Source organism: Anabrus simplex, chromosome 11 (genome assembly GCF_040414725.1).
Source record: "Anabrus simplex isolate iqAnaSimp1 chromosome 11, ASM4041472v1, whole genome shotgun sequence".
Lineage (NCBI taxonomy): Eukaryota > Metazoa > Arthropoda > Insecta > Orthoptera > Tettigoniidae > Anabrus > Anabrus simplex.
In genome coordinates this window covers 31,759,824-31,787,400 of record NC_090275.1, presented here as the reverse complement: position 1 = coordinate 31,787,400, position 27,577 = coordinate 31,759,824, and the positions used below count along the sequence as shown (strand labels likewise).

The 27,577-nt window shown below is 41.0% G+C and overlaps 1 protein-coding gene across 1 annotated transcript in view; it reads left to right on the top strand.

Annotated features, from left to right (window-relative positions):
- LOC136883111 (nuclear factor related to kappa-B-binding protein) overlaps positions 1-27,577 on the top strand; it is a 161,413-nt gene that overhangs the window by 69,343 nt on the left and 64,493 nt on the right. The window contains exons 12-16 of the mRNA XM_068229596.1: positions 3,832-4,062; positions 10,453-10,820; positions 16,873-17,196; positions 23,252-23,639; positions 23,721-23,797. Of these exons, the coding sequence (XP_068085697.1) occupies positions 3,832-4,062; positions 10,453-10,820; positions 16,873-17,196; positions 23,252-23,639; positions 23,721-23,797 (1,388 nt within the window). The remainder of the gene's footprint in view (positions 1-3,831; positions 4,063-10,452; positions 10,821-16,872; positions 17,197-23,251; positions 23,640-23,720; positions 23,798-27,577) is intronic.

Genomic DNA, 27,577 nt, shown 5'->3' with positions numbered 1-27,577 from the left:
CCGCTCCGGCCTCTCAAAGCTGGGTTCCGTGGTTCAAATCCCGGTCACTCCATGTGACATTCGTGCTGGACAAAACGGAGGCGGGATAGGTTTTTCTCCGGATACTCCGGTTTTCCCTGTCATCAGCCATTCCAGCAACACATAATAATAATAATAATAATAATAATAATGTTCCGGACCGTCGTCAAATGTGCGGACCGCGCTGGCAACGGCTCCTGGACGGGTAATGACTAAGAATGCAGTCCGGCCGCGGGTTCAGTGCCGGCAAATCACCCAATATGACACCACGCCGGATCTCCTGAAGGATTTTATCCATATTAAAAATGATTAACGGAAAAGATGGCAAAGATTTACGGACCCAACTGACCAGGAGGAATACCTGAGCCTAGCCCGGGAAGTACGAAATCGATTGTTGGAAAGGAATATTGAAAAATGGGAGGAAACGTGCTGTAAAATAATAGAAAACGAGTCAGATCGGGAATTTTGGAGGATTCTCGCAGAAAACGAGTCAGATCGCGAATTTCGGCGGATTATATATCTAAAACAATAAGCATTCAATTATACATTTCAGTATAATACCGTAGCGAAGCACGGGTATCTTGCTAGTAATAATAATAAAAATATCCGCCTCTGTGGTGTAGTGGGTAGCGTGATTAGCTGCCACCCCCGGAGGCCCGGGTTCGATTCCGGGCTCTGCCACGAAATTTGAAAAGTGGTACCAGGGCTGGAACGGGGTCCACTCAGCCTGGAGGTCAAATGAGTAGAGGTGGGTTCGATTCCCACCTTAGCTATCCTGGAAGTGGTTTTCCGTGGTTTCCCGCTTCTCCTCCAGGCAAATGTCGGGATGGTACCCAACTTAAGGCTACGGCTGCTTCCTTCCCTCTTCCTTGTCTATCCCTTCCACTCTTCCCATCCCCCATCAAGGCCCCTGTTCACATTAGCAGGTGAGGTCGCCTGGGCGAGGTACTGGTCATTCTCCCCAGTTGTATCCACCGACCCAATGTCTCACGCTACAGGAAACTACCCTTGAGGCGGTAGAGGTGGGATCCCTCGCTGAGTCCGAGGAAAAAACCGATCCTGAAGGGTAAGCAGATTAAGAAATAATAATAATAATAATAATAATAATAATAATAATAATAATAATAATAATAATAAGTACTTTTGTTTTAAGGCGAGAAAGCAGTGTTAGACTATATGATCGTTTGTCCCTAGCTCCTTAATGCCAATGTTTTGTTGTAAAATAAGAAATGTGACTTAACGATATGACATGTATGATTATATAATTGTTCTCAGGTACAGAAACAAAATATAATTGATAAAAGGAAACACCATAAAGGGTCTACATATGCTGAGTAACAACGTATGTATACGAAGATAACTTCAATGGCACTAGAAGTAATAAAATAATGACACTATAATTATTCACAAATGAGCGCATTCTTGCTTTGTTATGTCCACTACATCTCTTCAGTTCCACTGAGTCCTCCGTCAGCATTTCTGTCGTCCTCACCGGATGATGTGTCGTCGGCTCCCAGCTGGATTGTAAAGGACTCCAAATGTCTTTAAAATGTTCCCCATCCCTTATGTTCCAGTCATCGGCGGATATTGACACGAATTTCTGTCAAGTGAGCTTCTCTACGTCGTCAATAGTGAAGGTGACGTTGTGAGAAGCTACCCAGTTCTTCACTTTTGCCCACATTATTTTAATACTGTTTAATTCAGGGTGATATGGGGGCAGTCGAATTACCGAGTGTCCGTACTGTTCCGTGATTTAATCTAGGACGTAGGTTTTGTGTGCCGGCTTGTGCAATTTGATAAGCTCATAAAGCTCGTGTTTGTTCATCGTCTCACGGCGTGGAATGTTCCTATTCACTAGCCAGATCATCGTCACTTTCCGAGAGCTGGAGGTTGGAGCACGATCTACTTTCTTGTTGTGATATGACGCGTAGTCAGTTACGAGAACACTGCGAGGTGGAAGTTATCTTTCATACCGGTACTCTTAAAAAAAAAAAAAAGTCACTATTCATGTCATCATGGTATAGTCGCCACTTTTGCTGCCAGACTTCCAGATTAGCAGATAGTTCTCGATGGAACCCATTGCACCGCCAGAATGTACAACTATCCTCCGCCCGATACTGGGCATTTTTTTAATATACAAACCTTTTGTATTTTATGTCATGTTTTTCCATTAGGATGCGCTTGTTAGTCTTAGCTTTTTTCTGATGATATCCTAATGATCGAAGAATTCGCTTGACGCTAGTTATGGATCCTTTGAACTTTAAGTCTTTACCTAACTCTGCACGAATTTTTGAAACTGTAGGTAAACATTTTTCATCTAAATTAAATTTGCTAACAATACGACATACATCACCTTCGTCAAAGTCGTCCAATCCAGTAATATTCTTTGTGCGCATTCTGTTTTTGTTTGGTGTTTCAAACAGACTATCCATAGGTTTTCCTAGTTCTTTCGTTTTTCGCTCTTAATCCGTACCAAATAACTTTCTGACACTCCAACAGCTGCTGCTACTTTCCTGCACTTTTTTTACAATCTATCACGAACTTTTCTTCCATTGCCTCCCTTTCCATAAAGTCTATAACGTTCAAGATTACTGCACGAGTCTGACTCTTTAGCATCTTACGATGCAGGCTACTTTTAACGTCTTCCATGCTGTCACAGATAGGCCTAACGTACACCATCACTAACCACAGTTACTGCTCAACGGGAAATTAGAAAGCAGAGCGCGGCAGCTGAGTGTAAACTTATGCACTGAGCTGTCCTTGTAGCAGGAGCTCTGTTAGGAGGGGATACGCTACGCGAGATAGTCCAAAGTGCGCACGCGCTCCCAGATGTCTTCCTACCTGGCCCGATCTCTATTTTAATTAAGTTGTTTCTTTTTTAGGTATTATTCTGTTAATACACATTTTCCTTTTCAAGTAGTTTTTTAAATTTATTCATTCAAAATTAGTTTCAGCAGACTGAAGAACCTAACAATTATGAAATATATATTCCCAAATAAAAAATATAAATTAAAAAATTATGATTCTTTTGTATGAAGGTAATCCCAAAAATAAGGTCTCCTATTTTTTTTATAAATACATAGACGTGTTTATTTCTACAATTGTTTACATCATTTTACAGCTTGAACCTTTACCTATTTTTCTTCATAATCACCATTTCAGTCGATGCATTTTTGTAGATGCTGTGACAGTTTTTGTATGCCCATGTTATACCAGCTCGCCGCCGTGCCGTTCAGGAAGTTGTGAGCGGTGCTTCGGTAAACCTCAGGAACCAAAATGCAGAGATCATCCAGGGTGATCCGCCGATCTTCACACATGATTTGCTCAACCTTCACGACTGTCTCGACGGAAATTGACGGTCTCCCCCGCTCCTTTGTTCGTTCGTCGTGAATTTCAGTCCAACCGGCTGCAAACTCTCTACACCACTTACGAACATTTTTTACATCCATGCACGACTCGCCATACACTTCCGTCAGTTGGCGATGGATTTCACAAGGCTCAGTACCGTTTGCATTCAAAACCCAATTAACTGCGCGCACTTCGCACTTGGCGGTAACATCCAACGGGAGCTCCATTCTCAACAGCTGCCAAGCCAAGACTGAGTGCCTCAGAAACACTCTTCACAATATTGTGACCAACAGCCACACGAACAGAGTTCTGTATTTATTTTTAAAAAATAGGAGACCTTATTTTTGGGATTACCCTCGTAACTATATACACACAAAATTATTTTCTATAAACTGTAGGCAGGAATATTTATTGGCTTTGCAAGATATGTTTCATGTTTTTTACGTTGTGATTTGTCTTGTACAGTGCGGGATGCAACTGCAAGACTACCAAATGGTGAAGGTACGCGCAGTGATATCTGTGAACTGCTGAAGGACTCGCAGTATTTAGCTCCAATTGCTCAGGAAAGCTATCTGCACTCTGTGGTTAGTGGTGCCCTGGACCGTCTGCACTATGAGACAGATCCTTGTGTGAAATATGACACCAAACGCAAAATATGGATTTATCTGCACCGTGGCCGAAGTGAAGAGGAATTTGGTAAGTTCCACAAGCCGGTAATTACAGTTTTGTACACATCGCTTTTAAAGCATGGAAAAAACAGAGAAGTGAGTGGAATGGTTAGAGTTTGTGGTTTTTAAAATTTGCTATAAATTTGAAATATGCACAAAACATTTATCATATCAGTTTGTGTCTCATAACTTTTCTGTGTGTTGTTCATCACTTTTAAAATACCAGAACTTTTTTTTTTCAAGATAAGTATAAATTCTTGGTTTCCACCAGAGTAAATCTTGCATGTTTAAGAAAAGTACCTCCTCCTCCTTCTTCTTCTTATTCTTCTTCTTCGTCGTCATCGTCTTCTTCGTCTTCTTCTTCTTCTGTTCCAGTCTTGTGAATCAAGGACCTCCACAGTTGTCTATCTCTCCACCACTCTCTCCCTTCCTCCAGTATTTCTTTTACTTTTACTCCTATCTTCTCTATACTTTCCTTCACCGTATCTGTCAACTTCTTTCTGAGCCTTTCCTGATGTCTTCCTCCTATTATTTTCTCCATAAATACTTGCCTTGGAACTCTATCCTCTTCCATTCTCATCATGTGTCCATAGTATTTCAGCTCACTGGTCTCTATCTTGTCGTGCAGTTTAGGGAATCCAATTCTTCTCTCTGATTTCTATGTTTCTGATTTTATCCCTTCGTACCTTCCCAATTATTCCTCTAAGGAATTTCATCTCAGCTGCTCGGATTGTGCTTTCATCTTGTTTTGTTGTTGCCCATGTGCCCGCCGCATGTGTCAAAAATGGTTTGTAATACGTTGAGTACTGAATTTTTCTTGCATTTCTCATGGACATTCCAGTTCCCCACTATACCTCTCACACATTAGTAAAACCCATTGGCTTGTTGGATTCTCTTTACAATTTCATCATTTACTTTCCCTTTCTTCTGCAAGTATACTTCCCAAATATTTGAAGCTTTTCACAACTTCTAATTGTCTTCCCTTTTCCTTCTCTATTATACCTCTCATCATCACTGCTGTCTTACTCTTCTCCACGCTTATTTTCATTTTCATATCTCCCATTTCCATACAGTAACATGTTCTTGTACTTCCATTTCATCTTCTCCCAATACTCTATTACTACGAAGTATGTCATCTGCAAAGAGTAAGGCTTTTGTCTTTTTGCTTTCCATTTTTTCTTGTACACCCTTGTAGATTTCATCCATGACTGATGAAGAGTAGAAGAGATAATACACTTGCTTGTCAGGCTTGATTATTGTCTTATAAATCTTTATCTTTACTTTCTTTGAAATATACCATGCTCTATGAAATACGTTGTGTCTTAAAAAAATAACATTTTGCGTCTGCTGTCGTCACAACAGGTATTAATTTTTGAAATTAAAATTAATGACACATTGGATAAAATTATATTTTGATGAATATCAAATTCATCCCGTTTGATTAGTTGAGTCTGTGGAAAGTACGTCTGAGAATTTCAGCATTCACTGTAATCATGAATGTCACACGAGTGCTATCGGTTGAAGCCCACAAATTTGGTAATAAGATCATCTGAAATACTGAATTTGTGGGCTTCAACCGATAACACTCATGCGACATTCATGATTATAGTGAATGCTAAAATTCTCGTAGACGTACTTTCCACAGACTCAACTAATAAACAGCAGTGGTGGTGCTACCGAAGATGCTATTTTCAGCAGCCCGTGTTGGCACAATTCACAAATTTATATACAATTTACGATTCTACAAATGTCAGTTAACCACACCACATTTTCAAATTTCCAGAAAATGATAGAAGTTTACAAATTAAACACAGCTAACCAACTCTATTGGAGCAATTTTAATTTTAACAATTTATACCTGTTGTAACGTCACCAGACATCAAATTTAACTTTTTTAAGATGCATTATATTTTATAACAGCTTATGAACACATCACGCAGTTTTAATGTATGAGTTTTGTCATTGTTTTATGTATTTATACAGAGTCTATGGCTTTGTCAATTTTTAGCTATAAGTGGCTGAGGATGACCATTATATGATTGGACCTAGTCCCACAATGTGATATATGAGGCTTGGGGCAAAAGTCATGGCAACTATTTTTTTTCTTGAAGATACCAGTCCGGTTGGAAAATGTGACATATACAGACGAAAGGACAAAGTGTTAACTACATGTGTGGACAATGAATAGCACTGAAATATCATAACACACTAATTTATTATGGTAGTATACAGGGCAATATGGCCTTCCTGGTGCAAAAGAATGACAACACAGTACCCATAAAGTTGACATGATAAACCTGGGCCTAAAGACCCTCAAAGTAGTCCCCTGCTACTGACACCACGTGCTGCCAACGATGTGGGAGGCGCTGAATACCTTTTGCCTCAGCATTTGCCGCACCATGTGTGAATCAGGTCACTTGTTGGCGCACAGCATTAGCAATGTCCTCTGGTGTTGCAAACCGCCTACCACGTAGTAGTTCCTTAATCTTTCGAATGAGATCAGAGTCACAGGGCGAAATGTCGGGAGAGTACGGTGGGTGCTCCATTTCTTCCCATCCCCAACATCGCAGTAGCTGCCCTACACACTCTGCTTTATGTGGTTTTGCATTGTCGTGCAGGATTATTGCACTGTCCATAAGATCCGGACGTTTCTCCCAGGCGCCACATCATACCTGTCGCACCAGGAAGTCCCTGTAGTACTGTGCGATCACTGTTCTGCCATGTGGAACAAAGTGGCAAACAGTGACACCCCTGACGTCATACGCGACGATCACCATCAATTTGACTGAGGAAGGATTCTGATGGACCTTCTGCCTCCTTGGTGATCCAGCATGTCGCTACTCCGCGGACTGACGTTTCAGTGCTGGTTCGTATGCTCTGGTCCAAAATTCATCTATGGCGATTATTCGTGACAAGAATTGATCGCTGTCCTGTTGCCAGCGTGCAAGGTGGTTGAAGCATATTGATAGCGCACCCACCTTTGAACTTCCGTCAGTGCATGCGGTACCCACCGCAATGCGATTTTGTGCAGTTGCAACTCATTACGCAATATCCTGTGGACAGTGCATTTCTCGATGCCACTTGCCCTCTCTAACTCCAGTAGCGTCCATCATCTGTCTTCATCCAGGAGCTGCTCGATGACGGCACGTGCCACGTCGGTCCGCACACTGACAGGTCGTCCTGAACGTTGCTCATCACTGGTTGACACGCGTCCTTGCGGAAACTTTCCTACCCACCGTGCTACTGTGCAGTATGGTAGGGCATTTTTCCCAAGGGCTTCCGCTAATTCACTGTGACATTCTACCGCATTTCTCCCTTGGAGAACGGCTATTTTTATGTAAGCACGCTGCTCAACACGGGTTACTTCCATCTCACACGACACTCACCAACAGACTGATTTCACAGCCCTCGCTGCGCTACTACCAGCTATCACAGAGCCGTCTGTTGTTCTGCATACACACTATGCCTGCAGAACTTCCACACGATACATATACGTTAGTGATCCGTTCACATATCTACAAGAAAAAAATAGTTGCCATGACTTTTGCCCCAATCCTCGTATATAAATAGTCACACATAATAAATATGTATTGATTAGGTGGAATTCTCATTTCTAATTATTTTATTTATGTCAATACAGACATATGAAATGGACGACGTGATATAACTTATGATAATAGGAAGGAAGAGGCTGAAACCCAGTGCTGGTTCATAGCCTATTCCAGTCAAATAGCACCAAGGCATAATGTTCCCATCCGTCGGACGAATCACTATCAGCAGGATCATATGCCCTCGCTCTATATGAATACTGCCGAGCGGTTTGGAATTGAGTCCTGGCTTTTGACACGCGATCTAGTGATTAGAAATTGTGTACCACAACCTCTCCTACCCTGCCAGCTAACTACACTGTCAGACCACAGACTTCACACCTTAACGATCATGGCCACCAGGCGGGCTTGAAAATGTTAAAGACAGGATGTCTGTATAAATAAACTGATATGTACTAATGGGACCTAAATATTTTCTGATTTAGTAAATACATTCTTGAATCATGCGTGAAAATAAGTCTCTTTCCATTGTTCTTTCTCATCATTCCATTCTCTTCTTGTGACTACTGCAAATCAGTTTTCATTGTTGAGGTCAGATTTTTATCTCGTTGGAATGATTCAAATTTATTTTTTATTAAAATATCATAACAGCAAGCAAGAAGAAAATGAAGCTTACCTTTTAGGTTGTTTTATTTAAATATGTCGATGTTATGTAAATGTACTCTTTTGACCTCAGCACTTTTGTTCAGGGAAAGAGAGTTGAAAAGGCATGTTCTGAGCAATCCTCTGTTTTATCTCTAGCATCATATCATTGTTGCTTTTAATCATGGAGCTCAAATATTTTAAACATGGTACAGTTTCATACATAGTATTATTTGCAGTCACATTGGTTGTGGCTGTGCTACAAATTCTGAGACCTCTCATAAATTCCATTTTCTTGTACTTGCCGTTAATGCCATTCATTCCTTCACTGCTTGATCCTACTTGTAATTGCTCCAACTTTCAATCACTGAGTCTGTTTCTTGCTAACAGCACAATATCATTGGAATATGCCAGATAATCCCTTGTTCACCTTAAAATACTGCCACCTGGGTTCATAATAATTCCTCTATTAGCTCTTTCCAGGCCAGTATTAAATGACTGAGTTGATAGCATATGATGATTCTAGGACTCCTTTTTCTTAAGATTGGATGTACTTTTCATTGATGTAGTAAGCTTAGAGTTGGTCAAGAACAGTATTAAAAAAAGAGCAAAGGATACCAAAGCAGATTGAAGGAAGGAGAACAAGACGTAGACCCAGAGTACCGACTCTATCAAGAACAGTATAATAAGATGGAGCCTGGATTGGAACACTGAAATGAAATGGCGTATGGCTTTTAGTGCCAGGAGTGTCCGAGGACAAGTACAGCTCGCCAGATGCAGGTCTTTTGATGGGACTCCCGTAGGCGACCTGCACATTGTAATGAGGATGAAATGATGATAAAGACCACACACACACACACACACACACACACACCCAGCCCCCGTGTTAGCGGAATTAACCAATTATGGTTAAAATTCCCGACCCTGTCGGGAATCGAACCCGGGACCCCTGTGGCCAAAGGCCAGCACGCTAACCATTTAGCCATGGAGACGGATATTGGAACACTAGAATACAGTTATTAAAGAGGAATGGTGGAAGGAGAGGCGACTGTGGAGAAGTACCATCAACACCCTGACCTGGCAGAGGCTGAACAAGGGGAAATGAAAATGACTATGATGATGAGTAGGCCTACTGAAAGTGGCAAATGGGTTGCTCTATTACCCCTTCAAGAGACAGTCACACTGCATTGGAATCCATAGCATGGTGATAATCATCATGTCTCCCTTTTCCAGCTCTTGCCACATCAGTATTTTAATCGCACTTTTCCATGTTCTTCTATCCAACCTCCATTACTGCTTCTCAACTTTGTTCCAATCAGGGTTCCATATTCTTATTCTGTTCTTGATAGAGTTATACTCTGGGGCTACCTCTTGTTCTTCTTCCTTCAGTCTTAGCCTCCATCATCACTGCTTTGATATCCTTTGCTCTTCCATCCACGTAACATGACCAAACCACTTCAGTCGATTTCTCTCCATTCTGGCAGAAAGTTTTTCTACTGCGATTTCCTTCCTGATATCCTCAATTCTTACTCTGTACCTTTTTTTGTCTTTCTTATCTTGCTTCTTAAAAATTTCATCTCACTGGCCTGGGTTTTACTCTCCTGTCTTTTTTGCCAGTGTCCAGGTCTCTGCTGCAAATGTCAGTGTGGGGTCACTTCTGTACAGTTCGTTGGTACTTACGTCTTCCAGATCAGATTCCTCACCCTTTGGTAAAAGTGCATTTCCCTTTTGTATCCTTTTACTGATCTCCATGTTCAGTCCTGCATCAGTTTGCTTCCCAAATATTTTAAGCTTTCTACAGTTTCAAAGTCTTGTCTTCCAATTTTTGTGTAGTACTGTAGTACCTTTCCCATCTTTTTCTTCTCAAGTCATTACCATCTTGTGTTGATAGGATATGATGATTTCTTAAGATTGTATGTAGTACTTTTCTCCATGCCTATTTTCATTTCATAATTGCCATTAAAATCAATCACATTGTACAGTTGACCTTGTACTTCCTCTGCATTTGCTCCCAACACCACAGTGCACCACGCACCACATCATCACCTTCAGCTCCCTGTCTCTATATTTTTCCTGTCTCCTTCACAATTTCATTATGAACAACCATATTATCAACAAGAAAATACTTTTCACACTTGTCGACCCAATTGTATTGGGCAGATATTTTTGAGACCTTTATAAACAATTAATATATAGCACTGTTGTAATTTAATGTTTGTGAATTTCAGAACGCATCCACCAGCAGCAACAGGGCATGGCAAAAACAAAGAAGACATCTGGGACTCGCAAACAAGCCCGTGCCAAGCAGCAGAGGGAGGCTGCAGCTGTCAAGGAGATAACTCAGGTGAAGTTGGAGACACCTGGAGCCTCGCCCACGACACCTACTGCCACCATACCGGCTCGGCCAGCTGCAGCCACCATAGTAAAACCTGTTCCATCGCCCACTCTTCCTGGTCAGGCTGCTGCGAAACCTGCCGTGGCCGGCGTTCCAAGGGTAGCTCGGGTGAACCCCAGTCTAGCACGTTCACTTTCGCTGGCTGGCCAGACTGTCCAGAACCTGCAAGTATCATCTGCATCTGGACTACAGACAATACAGGTAAGAACAGAGACCCTTCCTAACCTGGCTTGATGAATGATCATCAGACATTTTGTGAACCACAGTATTTCGAATATCCTTCACACTCTCAGCTTAAACCTGAGACTTTCTGATAGCTGGATGTGCTGTTCACCATTCCAGTAACATTTAGGACAGTTTGTACATGTTCCTATTACCCACCGGCCAGTGCTTCACAATAGTTCATGAAAACTTCAGTCCCATGTACACCATGATTATGACTTACTGTAGTGAGATCTTGCTGTATCAGATCCTTTTTCTAACATTGACCATGAACAAAATTAATACCCATTCCAACAGGTTTGACTCATAGAATTATAATTGACCCTGCCATTAGAAGTGAGGCCTCTTAAACCATGACTTATTTGACTTTATTCCTTTTACTCTGGTGTGGAGCATAGCGCACATGTTAGAGCTCTCCATCTTACCCTGTTCATTGTCCTCTTCTTGATGTTAGTCCAGGAGTACCCAATGGCTGTAATCTCTGCTTCAGTGGTCCTGCGCCACATCGTCCTCGTCTGCCTGTCCGCCTTGCTCCGTGAGGGTTCCATTCTAGCGCCTGCTTTGTAATATATTGTGGGCCTCTTCTCAAAGTGTGTCCGATCCATCTCCATTTCCTTTCTTTTATGACTACCTCAGCTTTCTATTGCTGGGTGTGCTGGTAGAGCTGTTCATTGGTGATAACTTCTGATATAGATGTTGATTCCCATAGGGAATCTGAAATATTTGTCCTGAATGAGTAAATTTATAATACCAATATAAATGGTCCGTTATTGGACATTATAAATTTTCCTGCTAACTCATTCTTGGTTGCTAGCGTTTCGCCCTCGTGTGCTAGGGTGGGCTCATCAGTTGGTACCTAGCACACCTACCAATACGCTGGCTAGTGCATACCGTGGAGGCCACTGCGTAGGCTAATTGGAGCCACTTCTGGCCAGTGTACTCCCAATATATTCCTGAAACATTTATTGATGAAAGTTTAGACTCTTTTTTGTGATCTCTACTGTCACATTCCACGTCTCACACCCATAAAAGAGAACTGATTTCAAGTTTGCTGGCCCGTGGTGTAGGGGTAGCGTGTCTGCCTCTCGCCCGGAGGCCCCGGGTTCGATTCCCGGCCAGGACCTGAGGGCTGGTTCGAGGTCCACTCAGGCTACGTGATTAAAATTAAGGAGCTATCTGATGGTGAGATGGTGGCCCCGGTCTCGAAAGCCCAGAATAACGGCCGAGAGGATGCGTCGTGCTCCTGACCACACGACCCCTCGTAATCTGCAGGCCTTCGGGCTGAGCAGCGGTCGCTGGGCAGGCCAAGGCCCTTTCAAGGGCGTTAAGTGCCGTGGGGGGGGATTTCAAGTTTGAGTCAAAGATCCTAAGCTTTGTCTTCAATGATATTTCACAAGATCTCCACACTGGTCGCAGCTGAGCGAAGGTTCCTTTTGCCTTTTTGATCCTATTTACTACATCCTCTAGAGGAACAGTAATAGCCATATTGTACAGTTCAGTAAGCTATTCAGATTGAATAACGAAATTTTGAATACAGTGGAACCTCGATTCTCAGTTTTGGAGAGACCCCGGGGGAAAAAAAAGTACAACACAGGAAAACGGAAAATCCGGAAAAGAATGAACCATCAACGATATGGCTAAACGTCACAAAAATGAAATATGTATAATTATAATCTTACAGACACTCCTAAACCAAACCAAACCAAACCAAACCAAACTACTGCCCCAATGGGCCTTCCACCTACCAAGCGACTGCTGCTCCGTCCAAAGGTCTGCAGATTACGGGGTTGCGCATGGTCAGTGTGATGAATCCTCTCGGCTGTTATTCCTTGCTCTCTAAACCGGGGTCGCCATCTCACCATTCGATAACTCCTCAATTAAAGGTAATCGTAGAATGAGTGAACCTCGAACCAGCCCTCATATTCAGGCAAAAATGCCTGACCTGGCCGGGAATCGAACCCAGGCCTTCCGGGTGAGAGGCAGGCAAATAAGGCCACGGGGCCAGCTTCAAACATTAACTACCGGTACGCGACTTAAAAAATCCCGAAACTTTACATTCAGTTTTACCAGGGAAACTTCGTCAGTTTCCTGTGAAAACTTCTTTCAGTTCAGCAACTTTGATCAAACTCTTCGAACCACGAACCTGTTACACTGGCGTAGCAGGGGGAGAGGTGATACTATCAGGTGGCGGATAGGGGGTTCCTAACTGGCTTGCCGGCGGACTTGAGGGAAATAAAATACCTCTCGCGGACCAAACACACAACCCCTGTGGGTGGGGGACGCAGGCGAAGAATTCACCCACGGTATCCTCTGCCTTTCGTAAGAGGTGACTAAAAGGGGCGACCAAGGGATGATCAAATTAGAACCATTAAACCACTTGTGATTAGTACCACCACGCGGGGAATACCATGGGTCGCTTTTACTTGCGCTTAATACCACTATGTTGGGTACCAAATAGGTTTGTGATTAGTAGCAAACGAGGGCTCGACGGCTTTTACAGTACCTGTGATTAGTAGCACTATATGAGCGACACCATGGGATGAGGGAACCCATGGTTCTGGCTTGCCTATGATTAGTACCCACTATATGAGGAACACCACAGGATAGAATGAGTCCAGTACACTTAGGTGATGAAAACATCATAGGTTTGCATTGCCTGTCAATGGCGCCGCAATGTGCAAAACACAGTAGGTCTGTAATACACGTGTGAATTTCATTACATGTGAGTAGTGTACCAGTTGTACTGGCATTTACTGGCACAAGCAAACAAGGAAATGAGATAGACAGAATCAAAGAAAAACATTAAAGTGAAAGCCCAATACTTACCAAAATACACCAACTGGACCATTTAACAGAGGCAACTCAGATCGTAACCTAGCGGTTTTCACGGTGGTAAATATTAGAAGAATGAAATTTAATTGATAATAACGCCCTCTTATCTAAGAAAATAAATTAAAGATTAACTTGAACCAGATCACTTACAATACTTACTTGGATTTAAGTCCATGGATTAAATTTTACTGCTTCCCAGATGAGTCCGAGTAGTTACCACAGTCTTACAAAGATTTGGTTGGATATTAATAATTTAATCAAAATTCTCTCTTCAGAAATAATTGTACATAAGAAGAAAATGTGTTAAAATGAGAACGCGAGATTCTCTGCCGATCACGATAGGCACAACTTGAAATTAAATAACAAGCACAGAAAGTCACTCGAAGTCGAAGCCGCACACTCGAGTAATAGACACAAAAAGCCCTTACATATTAAGGGTTTTTTTTTACTTCAATTTAACCCAAAACAAATTAATCCACAAGTCCCTCAAACCTCTGGCTTATCCTGACTTGTATTCATAATTTTCAGTTTTATTTTTGGACTTCTTTAGATTTTATTTACTTAAACAGTTAATCATCTTGAAGCATGGTAGACTGTATTTCTTTCTGTCATTTTGAAGGTCTCATTAATTCATTTTCTCCAATTTTGTCAATCTGCTTATGATATTTGATAACCTTTGACGAGTTACTGGTGAACCAATTCAGCCAGTTTAGCACACCGATGAGCCATTACATTATGACCACATACCTAATACGATGTAAAACCACCTTTTGCCTGCAGAACTGCGGCCACTCTGTGAGGCATCGATTCAGCAGAAGGTATCTTGTATCTCAAATGCAACAGCAGGTCCTCCAGTTAGCCTACACTGCTGGGCAGTGGTGTTGTAGTACGAACCCACTTTTCCAATTCGAACCACAAATGTTCAGTGGGCTTACATATCAAGGCTATTTGTGGGGCATGGCATTAAAGCAAATTCACTATCATATTCCTCAAACCAGTCCTTCACAATCCTAGCAGTGTGACATGGTCTGTTGGCCTGTTGGAAGTGACAGTCACCATAGATGGACTTAGTTCCCAATAATGTCCAGATACCGGGTAGATGTTAGGGATTGATGTACCAGAATAATGGGCCCTAGCATGTCCTGTGAAAACCTCGCCCAGATTATCATGCCTCCTCCACCAGTCTGGCTCCACCTGACCGTGCAACCGCGTACCATAGCCTCGGATGGAAATCAGCATACACATGCTCGGCTACCAGTGAGATGAACTAGGAATCTGGATTCATTGGACAAGGTGACCATTTTCCAATCATTCAGAGCCCAGTGGTGATGATTTTGTACAGTCAGTATTGGGGTACAACTGAGTCATCAACTCCACAGTCCCATCCACAGGAATGTTCGAGGAACCATGTGGTGGAAAACATTGGCCTGGTCATCAGTGTTGTACCTGTCAGCAATTTCTCTAACTGTGGCCCCGCGGTTGCTCCAAACGATACTCAACAGCCTCCACTGGCCTGTGGCATCAGTAAACCTTTGTCAACACATGGCTGGATGACAAATCGTTGTACCACTTTCATCATATGCTCACAACAGTGGCACCAGAGCAGCCTACAAGCTGCGCCATTGCTGTGCAAGGTTCCGTGCCATCACAATTTGCCCTCTATCAAAAACAGAGAGATCAGGCATTTTTCCCATTTAGACACTTTTAACAGCAAGCCCATACACCTGTCCTATATATATATATATACAGTGAAACCTCGTTAGTGCGTTCCTCATTAACACGTTTTCCCGCTTAGCACATCTTAAATTTGAAGTCCCGATTCTCACCGTATTAAGTCTATATAAAAATACCTCACTTATTGCATCAAGAATTTTCACTATTACCACTTAGTAGACTTTGAGATTCGCTTGTAAACAAGATGGCTACCAGTAAAGAACTGAAATTTACCGATATATAACCCCTTTTAGAAAGTAATGATAATTAGGAATGTAATTTTTTCAGTGAAAATAGTAGTAATAGTGTGAGCAACGCTCCTGAAGAACAAATAGATGTGGAAATCAAGAGGAAGTGCAAGGAGAAGACTGTGTTACAGCTCAGCAGGCGGACTGAGTATGGACCTGTGATGCTAATAAAATAAAATGTTTTTAGTGTATTCCTAGTTCTGCAGTTTGTGGCATGAAAGCCATTTGTTTTCATGTATATTTAAATCTTTAATGGTCTTGTAAGTAAGTAATTTCTCATGATATGAAGCAACACTATATTTCCTCCAAAATAATCCCAGCCCCAATGCAGTTTCAATCCAACAAATATGCAGAATTCAATGGGTTAAGTTCTAGTTTCCTGAGTGGGCCCTTTCAATTCGTCAAGAGGCACTCTGAGGCGTAGAGTACAGAGAGTCTCGCTACGGAGTTGTAGTGCTTCAGCTTTAGGTTCTTGGAGAGGTACTTGAAGGTGTAGATGTTTTTACACCTGGTGTCTATGGCCAAAGTTTTGCTCTCGCTTGCTGTCATACTTTCCACTTAGTTTCTGACTGCAGGAACTTTACTTACGGTGTTGTTTCCTAGTGGGATTGTAGAAGGAGCTTGCTTTATATTAGTGATAAACTCCGTCTTCTGTAGGTTGTCCTCAAGTTGGTTTTTGCTGCAATACTGCAGAGGCTCTGTAGTTGGTGAGAAGCCTTCTCCATGCTGTTGGCCAGTAGGGTGAGATCATCAGTAAAGGCTAGACAGGTTACACTGAGGTTGTCTTTATTGTACCCAAGCTTCAGTCCTGCTTCTGATGACAATGTGGCAGTCCATTCCTTGATGATCTTCTCTAGTACACAGTTGAAGAGGATGCAAGAGAGGCCATCTCCCTGTCTGACTCCTTATTCACACCTATTTATTGTATCAAGCATCGGATGGCACAAATGCTTTAAACATTTTTATTATTATTTATTTACTAACTACCATTATCTTTAAAACATATTTGATTACAGATGATGATGCTTGTTCTTTAAAGGGGCCTAACATCTAGGTCATCAGCCCCTTTTATTACAGATCTGATATCTTTTTAGTTTGTCTCTTTCACTTGGGAAAAACCAACAGATATATGTACAGTATTTGTCCTGTCTAAAAATCTCTTATTATAATTATTTAACAGGAAGAAAAGATGATTATTTGAAAATTTTAGTATTAATTGAATTCTCTCCACTGTGTAGGTGACTACATCACCAAGTCTTTTGGGGGGTGGTGTGCCCTCCGGTAAGTCTCTCCTTACTACACAAACTCCAGTGTCGTCGTCATCGATACCTGTTGGTGCATCTCTTGTCAAGACTGTGACCCTTAACGCTCAGGGCCAGGCTAATGTTGCCACTTCAGTGGCAGGCACGGTCATGAAGACCGTCACTCTTACACCTCAGCAGATGCAAGCTGTACAGACGGCAAGAAATATGGTAGCAGCCAATGCCCGCGACTCTACAGCGACGGTGAAGGCGATAGTGACAAGTGGAGGCATTCAGCAGGGCACCACAACTCTCAGAATGGTGAGCTTTCTATGTGATTTTGATTATTATAACTTTCCAGGATTTGTTCGTTCACTTTTATAGTGAATTCATATTTTATTTATTTAGCATATAGCTATGTATCTTAAATTACAAAATAATATCCAGGCCACGAATGTAGTCTATTGATCCCTCCGTCATAACTAGGAACTCTGTGGAATCGTCAGGGAAAGCTCCGAGAGGACATTCTTGCGCTATATGATGAACAGTCTGCTTTTCAGCGCCACAGTCACAACCTGGAGAGTTATTTTCTTCCACTTGTGCAAGAAATCGGCACACCTGCCAGTATTGGTTCTTGTTCGGTTAAGAACCGACCAAATCTTGTGTAGCAGTTCGAAGCCAGGTGGCTAGAACAATATGCACGGCATCTCAATTGTTCCATCGTAGTATTGATCTCCCAATTCAATTAATAATATATTGTGGTTCCACCTATTCAGTACAAGAAATCTTATTAATGCAAAGTTATATTATAAGTCAATACATCATTCAATTGATCTGCCATGTGTATCTCCAACTGTCATTAGTATTAAAACCATTGCCAACTAACATCCTTGCAGTTTCCAGGGGTGGATGACAAAAGCGAAACCTTCATTTACTGATGGTTGGGATGTGTGCATGAACAGGGAGGTGAGGATTTTTCTGTAGCTTTTTAATTTAATAGAGCACACAAATTGTGTATATAAAGCGATTACATGTCATTTAAGCAAAAGTCTATTATAGGCCTACTTCTCTTAGAGCATCCACAACATGGTAATGAGGACAAGTCAAATCACACAGTGCACACACACAACTATCGTCAGGTTTATGAAAGATCCTAGTTTTGGAGAGTTTATAGTGGTATCCATGAATTGCCATAGAATTGGTAAAATGTCGGAGATCCTGGTTTCTATTGGTCCAAGTTCTATTCGTCATTGTTTCAGTCGAATAGAATTCAGGGCAAATATCATTCCTTTTGGCCAATCTTTCATCCAAGAGTTTCTTCCAATGGTCTGTATAAGGTAGAGCAAGCTTGAATCTCAAATCTTCAATTGTACTCCTATATAAGTGCTCTTTCCTGCCGCATAGGAGATGGTATGTGGTTAAGTATAGGTAGCAAGAAAGTAAGTGTAGGTTTGATTGTGCCAGTTATAAGACTCGTGGTACAGTTGAGCTGTGTGTCAACAAGTCTTGTGTGAGTACAATGCATCCAAGCTGGAGAGCAATATTCAGCATCAGGGTAAATCGACCCCAGAGCTGCTGAAGTATGCAGTGTCGATGCAGAGGATCCCCATGATGTGCCACAGTGTTTCCAGGGAATGTTATTTCGAGTTTTGATTGTGGCAGCTTTTCTTAATAGGTATTGTTTGTAACTGAGCGTTCTATCAACCATGAAACCCCCCCTAGATATTTAGGTAAAACTGATGTAATGTGGGTTTCTTTTTACAGCAACCATTTCATCATCATCATCATCATCATCATCATCATCATCATCATCATCCTCATTTTCCCATTTATTGAAACAAAATAAATACAGATTATACAAGGGGGGATCAAATATAAATGGGATTTTATTTTTTATTGAAATTCATATATTGAAAAACACAAGGCAATTACAATTTATTTTTCCACATAGTTTCCTGCTTTAAAAATGCATTTTTCCAGCGTATGGGAAACTTTTTGATGCCCTCATTGTAAAAAGAACAGGGTAGTGTCACCAGCCAGTTGTGCACAAAGTCTTCCACGCTCTCGTCATCTTCAAATCATTGCCCTCCTAGAGCTTCTTTAAGTGGTCCGAACAAATGGAAATCGCAGTGCGATAAGTCTGGGCTGTAAAGATAATGATCAAATGTAGTCCAGTGCATTTCCTGTAGCTTGGAGACAGAGCTGCAGTATGGGGCCACGCATTGTCGTGGAGGAGGATAACCTGTCGAATCGGTTGGTCTCGTCTTTTACGGCGATATGCAGCCCTCGCCTTGTTCAACAGCTCACAGTAGTAAGCAGCATCGATTGTGCGTCACTCATGCCCGTTGATCGTCTTCAGTAATGTCTTTAACCGCACAAATGTTTTCATCTGCAATGCTGGTCCGAGGGCGGTGATCGTGTTGCTGATTTTCCACATGTTCTCCTCCTTCCTTGAACTTTTTATGCCAGGAAAACACAAGCGTCCTTGGCAATGTTTGATCACCAAACCATGCAGTCAATCTCTGGAAAATTTCCGCCGCTGTAACTCATTCACAAGCAAGAAATTTTATAATTATGCATTGTGCAGTGGAGGGGTGCACTTGTTGCTTTGACGTTGTGACCGTTACTGATGAAACGGCGGTAAATATCTAACAGCACGCTCTCCTCACTCCTAACGGTCCCGCCTAAGCATAGCAGCAGCGCGGGGCTAGTCCTACCAACTGTTGATGTTCAGGAACAAAAAAACCTGTTTATATTTGATCGACCTTCATATTAAGAATTTTTCCTGCCAATGCCTATGCACATTTGCCATCGTTCTGGCAGTTTTCATATACCCAGCAAACCATTCCTTGTGTGTGTCCTAGTGCCACTGCTGGACATCTCATCATTGGAGATCAACGTCGTACTCCGCATGACCTCTTTCCTTGCTAATTCCAACGTAATTGGTCCGTTATTGGAAATTATAAATTTTTCAGCTAACTCACTCTTGGTTATTGCCAGCATTTTGCCCCAGTAGAATCCTACCACCTGCACAATCCTATTTCAAACAAGGGGATTTTGAAAGAAAGTCATCTTCTGCAACAGCCAGTTATTGTGTTATTTGAAACCATTTCATTTCAGTTTTGACGCAGTTAATTTATTAGTTAGATTCTTCAGCCTGTCAAAACTAGTGTATGAATAAATAGAGTCAGTATCTACATGAAAGAAAGAAAAAGCATATGATAACAGAATTATACCAGAAAAAAAAAAACTTGGTTAAAAATAGAATGACTTGTCTCATTCTTGAAAGAACTTTATTAGATAAGTTCTGAATTTTAAATATTAAGAATTTAAATGGAATTTAAACATAAATGTTATTTACGCAAATAATTCCCGCACCCTTATTTCAGGAAAGGTAATTTTGAAAAAAAAAAATTAGATTAACTAAAATTCCTTCCAATTGAAAAAGTAACGTAGGCATAAACAAGCATTTCATATCACTCCGCGAGGTCCACATGGTCTTTACGCAAATATCAACATGTAAATTATCGCTGTTATTGATTTTTACCTACTAACTTAACATTAAAAGCCTCCAGATCTAGGGGAAAAACCGCTGAATTGGCAACAGTGTGCCCACGTACAACTAGACGTTTCCCATCATAGCAACGTGGTCAGATTTGTAATAGTTCATACATTTTACTTCCTTTCAGTTACCAGGTATTTTTTAATCTCCTCTCTAGTGACAAACTAATGCCAACATCGAAAACTAGGTGAACCAAGAGCATGTTGCCAACCTTGACACAAGTAAAACCCACACCCCAATTTCTTATCTCAATTTTTTTTTAATATGCGGGGATTATTTGTGTAAATACAGTATTTTCAATTGAGATTTGATAGAATCTGATGATGCTCTTTCAACATCAAAACATGTCATTCTATTTTTAATTAAGCTGTTTTTGTTTCAGGTCTAATTCTATTATCATATGTTTTCTTTTCAAATAGTTTCTAAATTTGTTTATTCATAAATTTCTAAGTTATATAGAACAGTTTTGACAGACTGAAATACCTAACAGTTATATATTTTTTTAAAGCCAATTTTTGTGCAGGTTAGTGTATAATCTAAAACAAGCCTAATTAAGTTTTGTTCTATATCATTTTCCATGTCAAGCAAATGATAGCATAAACCTTGGTTACAACAACACTCATTTATAACGATACAATTTATCAGGTCCCTTGTATGTTGTTATAATCAAGTTCTGCTGTACATCTTTCTGGCGACCCCTGTGTTTAATAGAACTTCATTCCACACAAATTTAAAGTAACATGTTATATGAAGTATTCCTCGTTTGTGTTAAATGATGAAGGCAGAGGATGTTTTCCTTATGAGTTAACGTAGTATGGTGAAATTACATAAGTGGCATACTGGTAACATTTTATTTATGCTTTTTTCCTGTGTTTTTGAATATAACTAATCTCTAGTTTAAACTGTGTTCTATTCACAGAGAGCAAGAATCCAGAAAGGATGGCTGCCCTTGTACAAGGATTTCAGTAAAAAGACAGTCTCATAATCAGATGTTCCAAACAATATCTAAATAAGATTTTGAATTTAAAATTCTATTATTCCTTGATGCAATTTTTTTTGTGATTCTCTCAACAGAGACAGCTATCCTCAATGAAAACATTTATTTCTTAAATGCTCAGTTAGAATGCCTAACAGGAGCAAAAAATTTTTGTATGTAACCTACAGGAACGGAAAGAGAGCAGCCAAAAGGTTCAAAATCCTGACCGAGCTCGATAGCTGCAGTCGCTTAAGTGCGGCCAATATCCAGTATTCGGGAGATAGTGGGTTCGAATCCCACTGTCGGCAGCCCTGGGGCTGTACATTACTTAAGGCCACAGCCGATTTCATCCCACTCGTAGCCCTTTCCTGTTCTATCGTCGCCGTAGACCTATCTGTGTCGGTGCGACAAAAGCAACGTGTAAAAAAAAAAAAAAAAAAAAAAAAAAAAAAATCCTGGTCTTTTCAAAATTAGTCACATTTTAAACCAAGCATTCGATTTTCTCTCATTCTCATCTCACTTCTGCAATCCGAAAGCACCACAATCGCATTAAGATGCCCACCAATTCTCAAAGCCATTCTTACCAAGAAAAATTATAGAGAAACTCTGGAAGCAGAAGCAACAAGTAGAATGGATTAAGAAAATTAGAGAGGATATGGAAGAATTAGAAATAACTCTGGACAATTTGCAAAACAAAACAGAAAATTTAAAGAAGCTGAAAAACATAAAAATAAGATTTAAACCAAAATCAGACAAACAACATAAAATGAAAAGGGTATTTACAGAGAGAAAAGACAGAAAAGATCAGAACGAATGAAAAGCTACTGGGCATTTCGGAAAGAAAACTTATCAAAGAATATGACCAGAAAATGATTGACTGAAGTGGTCCAATGAGGCCATAGAAGAAGAAGAAAAAGAAGAAGAAGAAGCTCTTGTGGCTCTTTCTCCAATGAATACACATACCCAGCACCACTTTCACCAGCAGCATCACCAACAAGTCTTACTTCGTATAATACACTTCATCCAATGTCATCTCCAGCTTCATTGCAAACTATCCAGCATTCTACACAGGCTTAACCACCAACAACCCATAACATGGATTCTGTTGTTCCCATTCACACTTCGTTCCATCAGATCACATGTAATGATTGTTTCACAGTTAACAGTCCTTATCCAATGTTGGAGACCACATTATTAACATTAAATAACTGCTCATTTTTTTTTGTTTGCTTAATTTCTGATCTTGTCTTTCCTGCTCTTTTGGTTCATTGTTCTGATGAATTTCATTTCTGTTGACTGGATTTTACTATTAGCCTTGTTATGTAGGGTACATGTTCCAAGTCCATAGGTGAGAAAAGGAATGAAGTAGGTATGAAACATGGTCAGTTTTGCTTTCTGGGGTATTTTATCATCCCAGAGTAGATTTCTCACTTGAAAATAAAATTCAGACGTTTTCGGGGCCTTGTTAAGTATTTGTTGTTTTATAGTGTTATCTTTTGAAATGATACTTCCAAGGTATTTGAAGTTAGAAACAGATTGTTAACAGAGTTCCCTCCAGGAAAATGTGTCTTTCCTGTTGATAGTCATTTCAACACTTTTAGTTTTACTGATGTTTAGTCCATATTGTTTAACTTTCAATTCCAAAGATCTAGTTTTTCCTGTACTTCTGTTTCTTTTTTTTTTTTTCCCAGATCGTAACATCATCTGCAAATGTTAGAATAAATTAATACAGTATATAAAATATACATGGAATTAGGGAATTCTATGTGTTGTGATGCATGTCTTAGGTACTGTTATGTTTTTCCTGTGAGTCATGATGTATTTGTTATCTTTCTCAGCCACTGTCTGCTGCAAGTCTAATTGGCAGCATTGCATCGCCCATCACATCCACTGCTCAGCCAGCAGATAAAACACTTACCACAATGACGACAAATGTGCGCGTGTCCACACCGTCCTCTCTCCAGCAGACACCAATGGTGCAGAAAGTGACAACTGCTCAGAGCCGTCCGACGTCGATACCTAGTCCCCGTAACCTTGCAAACGCTGTTGTAAATGTATCGCAGGTTCAGCTCGTAGGTTCTAGAAGTCCTCAGTCGATTGTAACTGGCAAGACTCTTGGACTATCTGGTGTGAAATTAGTGAATGCTGTTAAAGCTGTTTCAAGTAGTGATGCATCTCAACAGCAGCAGCAGCAGCAACAGCAGCAACAGACTATATATATTAAACATCAAATTCCAAAACAACAGTTGCAGCAGTTAACTCAGCAGCAGGCTGAGCAGATTGTTGCAGGAGTGACAGGGCAAACACAGCAGTCACAAAATCAACAACAACAGCAGCAGCAGAAACAGCAACAACAAAATCAGCTTTTACAGCAGCAAGCTAAGGTTAGTTTCTTAATATATTTGTTTGATATATTTCTGCATGTCTGATTTACATAAGGCATCAAATGTTGCCTTGTTTTACTGATTTCCAAGACAGATTTATGTAAAGTTTCTTTCAAAGACAATTTCTTTGTCATGACATAATTTGTTATGCTAATCAAAGTATGAAGGCTTTCACGGCCGGAGTTAATATGTTAAAAGTCTTCCATGCTATTCTGTTGTTGTCCACTTCTCCCATTCTTACCAGACGTTTCAACTACTGCTGCGGTAGTCGTCTTCTGTGTCGTCATATAACTCTCTGCTGTGTCCCACTGGTGGCTGTGATGGTTACCGGGGAAGCAATGTATTTATACCCAAGCATGCGGCCTTCAGTTGTATTATGATTGGCTGACTGTGATATCACTGATCTTATTTGGCTTTGGTCATGAGTTATATAAGGGGGGAGTACCAGGCCTTGCTGAGCTTCAGTCCTTCCTCCTTTCTGTTAAAGTTATCCAGATGTTCGTATATTTCAATTGCTTCCCTGCAGAGGCGGTTGTGTTGGTGAGATGTTGGGATGCTGTGGCGAGTATTGAAATACACAAACATTTGAATAACTGTAACAGAAAGGAGGAAGGCTGAAGCTCAGCAAGACCTGGTACTCCTCCTTGTATAACTCACGGCGGAAGCCAACTAAAATCAGTGACATCACAGTCAGCCAATCAGAGGACCAACAGCTCAGCGCGACCCAATTAGAGGTCTTGTGCTCAGATATCCAATCGGGCGACAGATTGCACGGCGTGACCCAATTGGAGGCCAGATGCTCAGATATAAATACAGTCTTCTCTCCAGCAACCATCACAATTGCCAGCGGGACACAGCAGAGAGTACTTCGACGACACCACAGAACATGACTACTGCAGCAGTAGTTGAAACGTCTGGTGGAAATGAGAGAAATGGACCACAGCAGAATAGCCTGCAAGACTTTTATCATGTTATGCTAATGTGTATAAAGAACTGGGAAGCATTTTCCAATACATATTTTAGTACAAATATATATATAGTTATTATTGTGACAAAAACAACCAAGGGTGTGGGGTTGACGAGAGGCATCAAGGTGGGCATTGGCCTCAGATTTTAATGTACTCATTGCCGTACTAAATACTTAAAGCTATATAGTAAAAAGCAAATATCGCTGCCCTCTTATCTTCTATTTTTAATGGCTCATCACTGCTGCCAACTTGACTAGTTACATGTTGAAATAAATAATACATAAAATCAAAGTAGATGGCGAGTACAGAAGGCGATCAAACCAGGAGCTATACAATAATACTGAAAAAATCACAGACGTAGCCAGGAAGAGGCGTCTGATCTTCTATGGACATGTCACGAGGATGACCTACCGGCTTCTCAACTAGTGGGCAAATAGAAAGACAGGGACACCATGGCTAACAGAAGTGAGGGAGACATGCAGGAACTGGGAGTAACTGAAAACGAAATCAGAAACCGAGCACCTCTCAGAAGAATAATCAGACAAAAGAGGTTTCAGGACAGACCATCATGTAAAAAAAGAGGCACCCTTTGGACAAAGGAAAGAAGAGAGAAACATAACCAGAGAATGCGCGAGTATTGGGCAAATATCAAGTACGTCTCCAAGCAGAAAAGTTAAACATCGTAGTCTTTAGTTGGCCCATTCAAAGAAAGAAGAAAATGTAACTGTTGGTGAGAACTCCCATTCGGGTATAAACACAAGTTCATAAAATGGTGTACAACCCTTGACACAATTCACAAAAATAGAAAAAAAAAAAAAAAAGCATTTACAGGGAGAACTAACGGCTGTTGTTAAGTTTGGTACTTGAATGTATCTAAATACAAGTCCATGAATACACACTAATTAAAACTTTACGTGTAAAGAATGATTGACTGCCTGTCGGTGATGAGTTTGGTGACCAAACCAGGAGCTATACAGTAATACTGAAAAAATCACAGACAAGTTCCACTAAAGGTTTGAACACCTAGCATCATAACACTACTGTTCCATGATGCCCATTCAGTCATTCTGTGGTCAGACCCTCTGGGTTCACCACAAGGTGGCGTTCCGATTCTCCTTCCCTCGATACTGCTCTTTCATGTGACGAAAACTGGCAGATTTCTCGCTCGCTGGAAGCGCTCTCACATGTCGGCTCAGCAAGGGATGTTCTAGAAGGAGCCTCGCGCAGTGTTCAGAGTTCAAGCCAGGCACCACAACAGTTTAATAGTGGCAACTATTTTTTATTTAGATACATAGCATAATTACAACATTAGGCGATTTACTGGCCTTCAAAGTAATCACCACCCCAGTGATTGAACAACTCAGTCAAGCTCCTGCTGCATGCGGCCTTGCATTGTCGTGCAGAATGATGAGCGAGTTATTCAGGAAATGTCCTCATTTTCTTCTTAAGAGCTGCTACCAGGTTTGTATGCAAAAATTCACAGTAATACTTTGCATTAACCATATGTTCTCGGGGAACGGTATGCTTTATGATAACACCAACCCAGTCGTAGGCAACGATCAGCATGGCCTTCACACTGGTTCCGGTCAACCGAACCATTACTTTTTGCGGTGACTCGTGATGATGCCACACGTTTGATTGGCGTTTCAACTGTGGTTCACAAGCTCTGGCTCAGGTCTCGTCAATAGTGATTATCCGCCATAAGAATCATAGCATTCCAAGTGCATTATATCGCAGCCATATTTGATGTTCGGTCAAATCATGTGGAACCTATTTGGAGGCGATTTTCTGTATTCTCATCCGTTTCGTCAGGATTTGCAACACAGTCAAAGGCACCAGCCCTGTATCATTGGCCAATTCACGAATTGTGGTGTTCTGATCCGTCACCACTAACACATTTACTTTCTGCACATCGTCATCACTTACTGCAGGATGACCAGGCCGCGGCATGTCTGTCACATTTTGTCGTCCCTCTTTTAAGGCCTTGATGCACCATACTACAGTACGGTAAGGTAATGCACTTTCACTGCAAGCCTCTTGCAGTCGTTCGTAACATTGCCTTGCATTGCGACCTCTAGCGCATTCAACTTTCAACCAGCTCCTCTGATCTCGCTTCAAAATTGTTACAGCTGTACTCCACGAATGCACACTCAAAACTAAGTTCTTGTTGTCGCTGCACACGTGTATGGCGTGTGGAGGGCGAGTTCGTTTATACTGAGGGAAGGTGGGTATCTAAGCTACCTCAGGTAAACATTATATTGCCTGGCTACATTTCATGGCATTGTTACAGCATAGTTGCCACTATTAAACAATCAACCCATTTATTTATGGATTGATTCAACACTTATTTGATCTTTTCCAATATTTACAATGACAGGTCATTGTGGGAAGAGGGTGCAGCAGAAAGAGGTGACATGGACAAACATGAAAAAAGCAAAAGGACAGTTTCTACATCTTCACATAGATTGGCTGTCTCCTCATCAGTCTTCTACATCCTTTGATTTCCAGCCCTCCCACCCGACAAACTTGATTCTGCTTCCACGCTTCATCAGGAGGGCCGGCCTCAACATTCCTTGAGAGCCTATCTTGTGTGTAAGATCCAATCTTTTCTTTTCAGTTACGAGGGGGGATCAAATATAAACAGGATTTTATTTTTTATTTACATTAATTTATTGGAAAACACAAGACAATTACAATTTATTTTTACACATAGTTTCCTACTTTGGAAATGCATTTGTCTCAGCATTGGGGCAGCTTTTTAATGCCCTCATCTAGAAAGGACAGGGTCGTGTCACCAGCCAGTTTTACATGA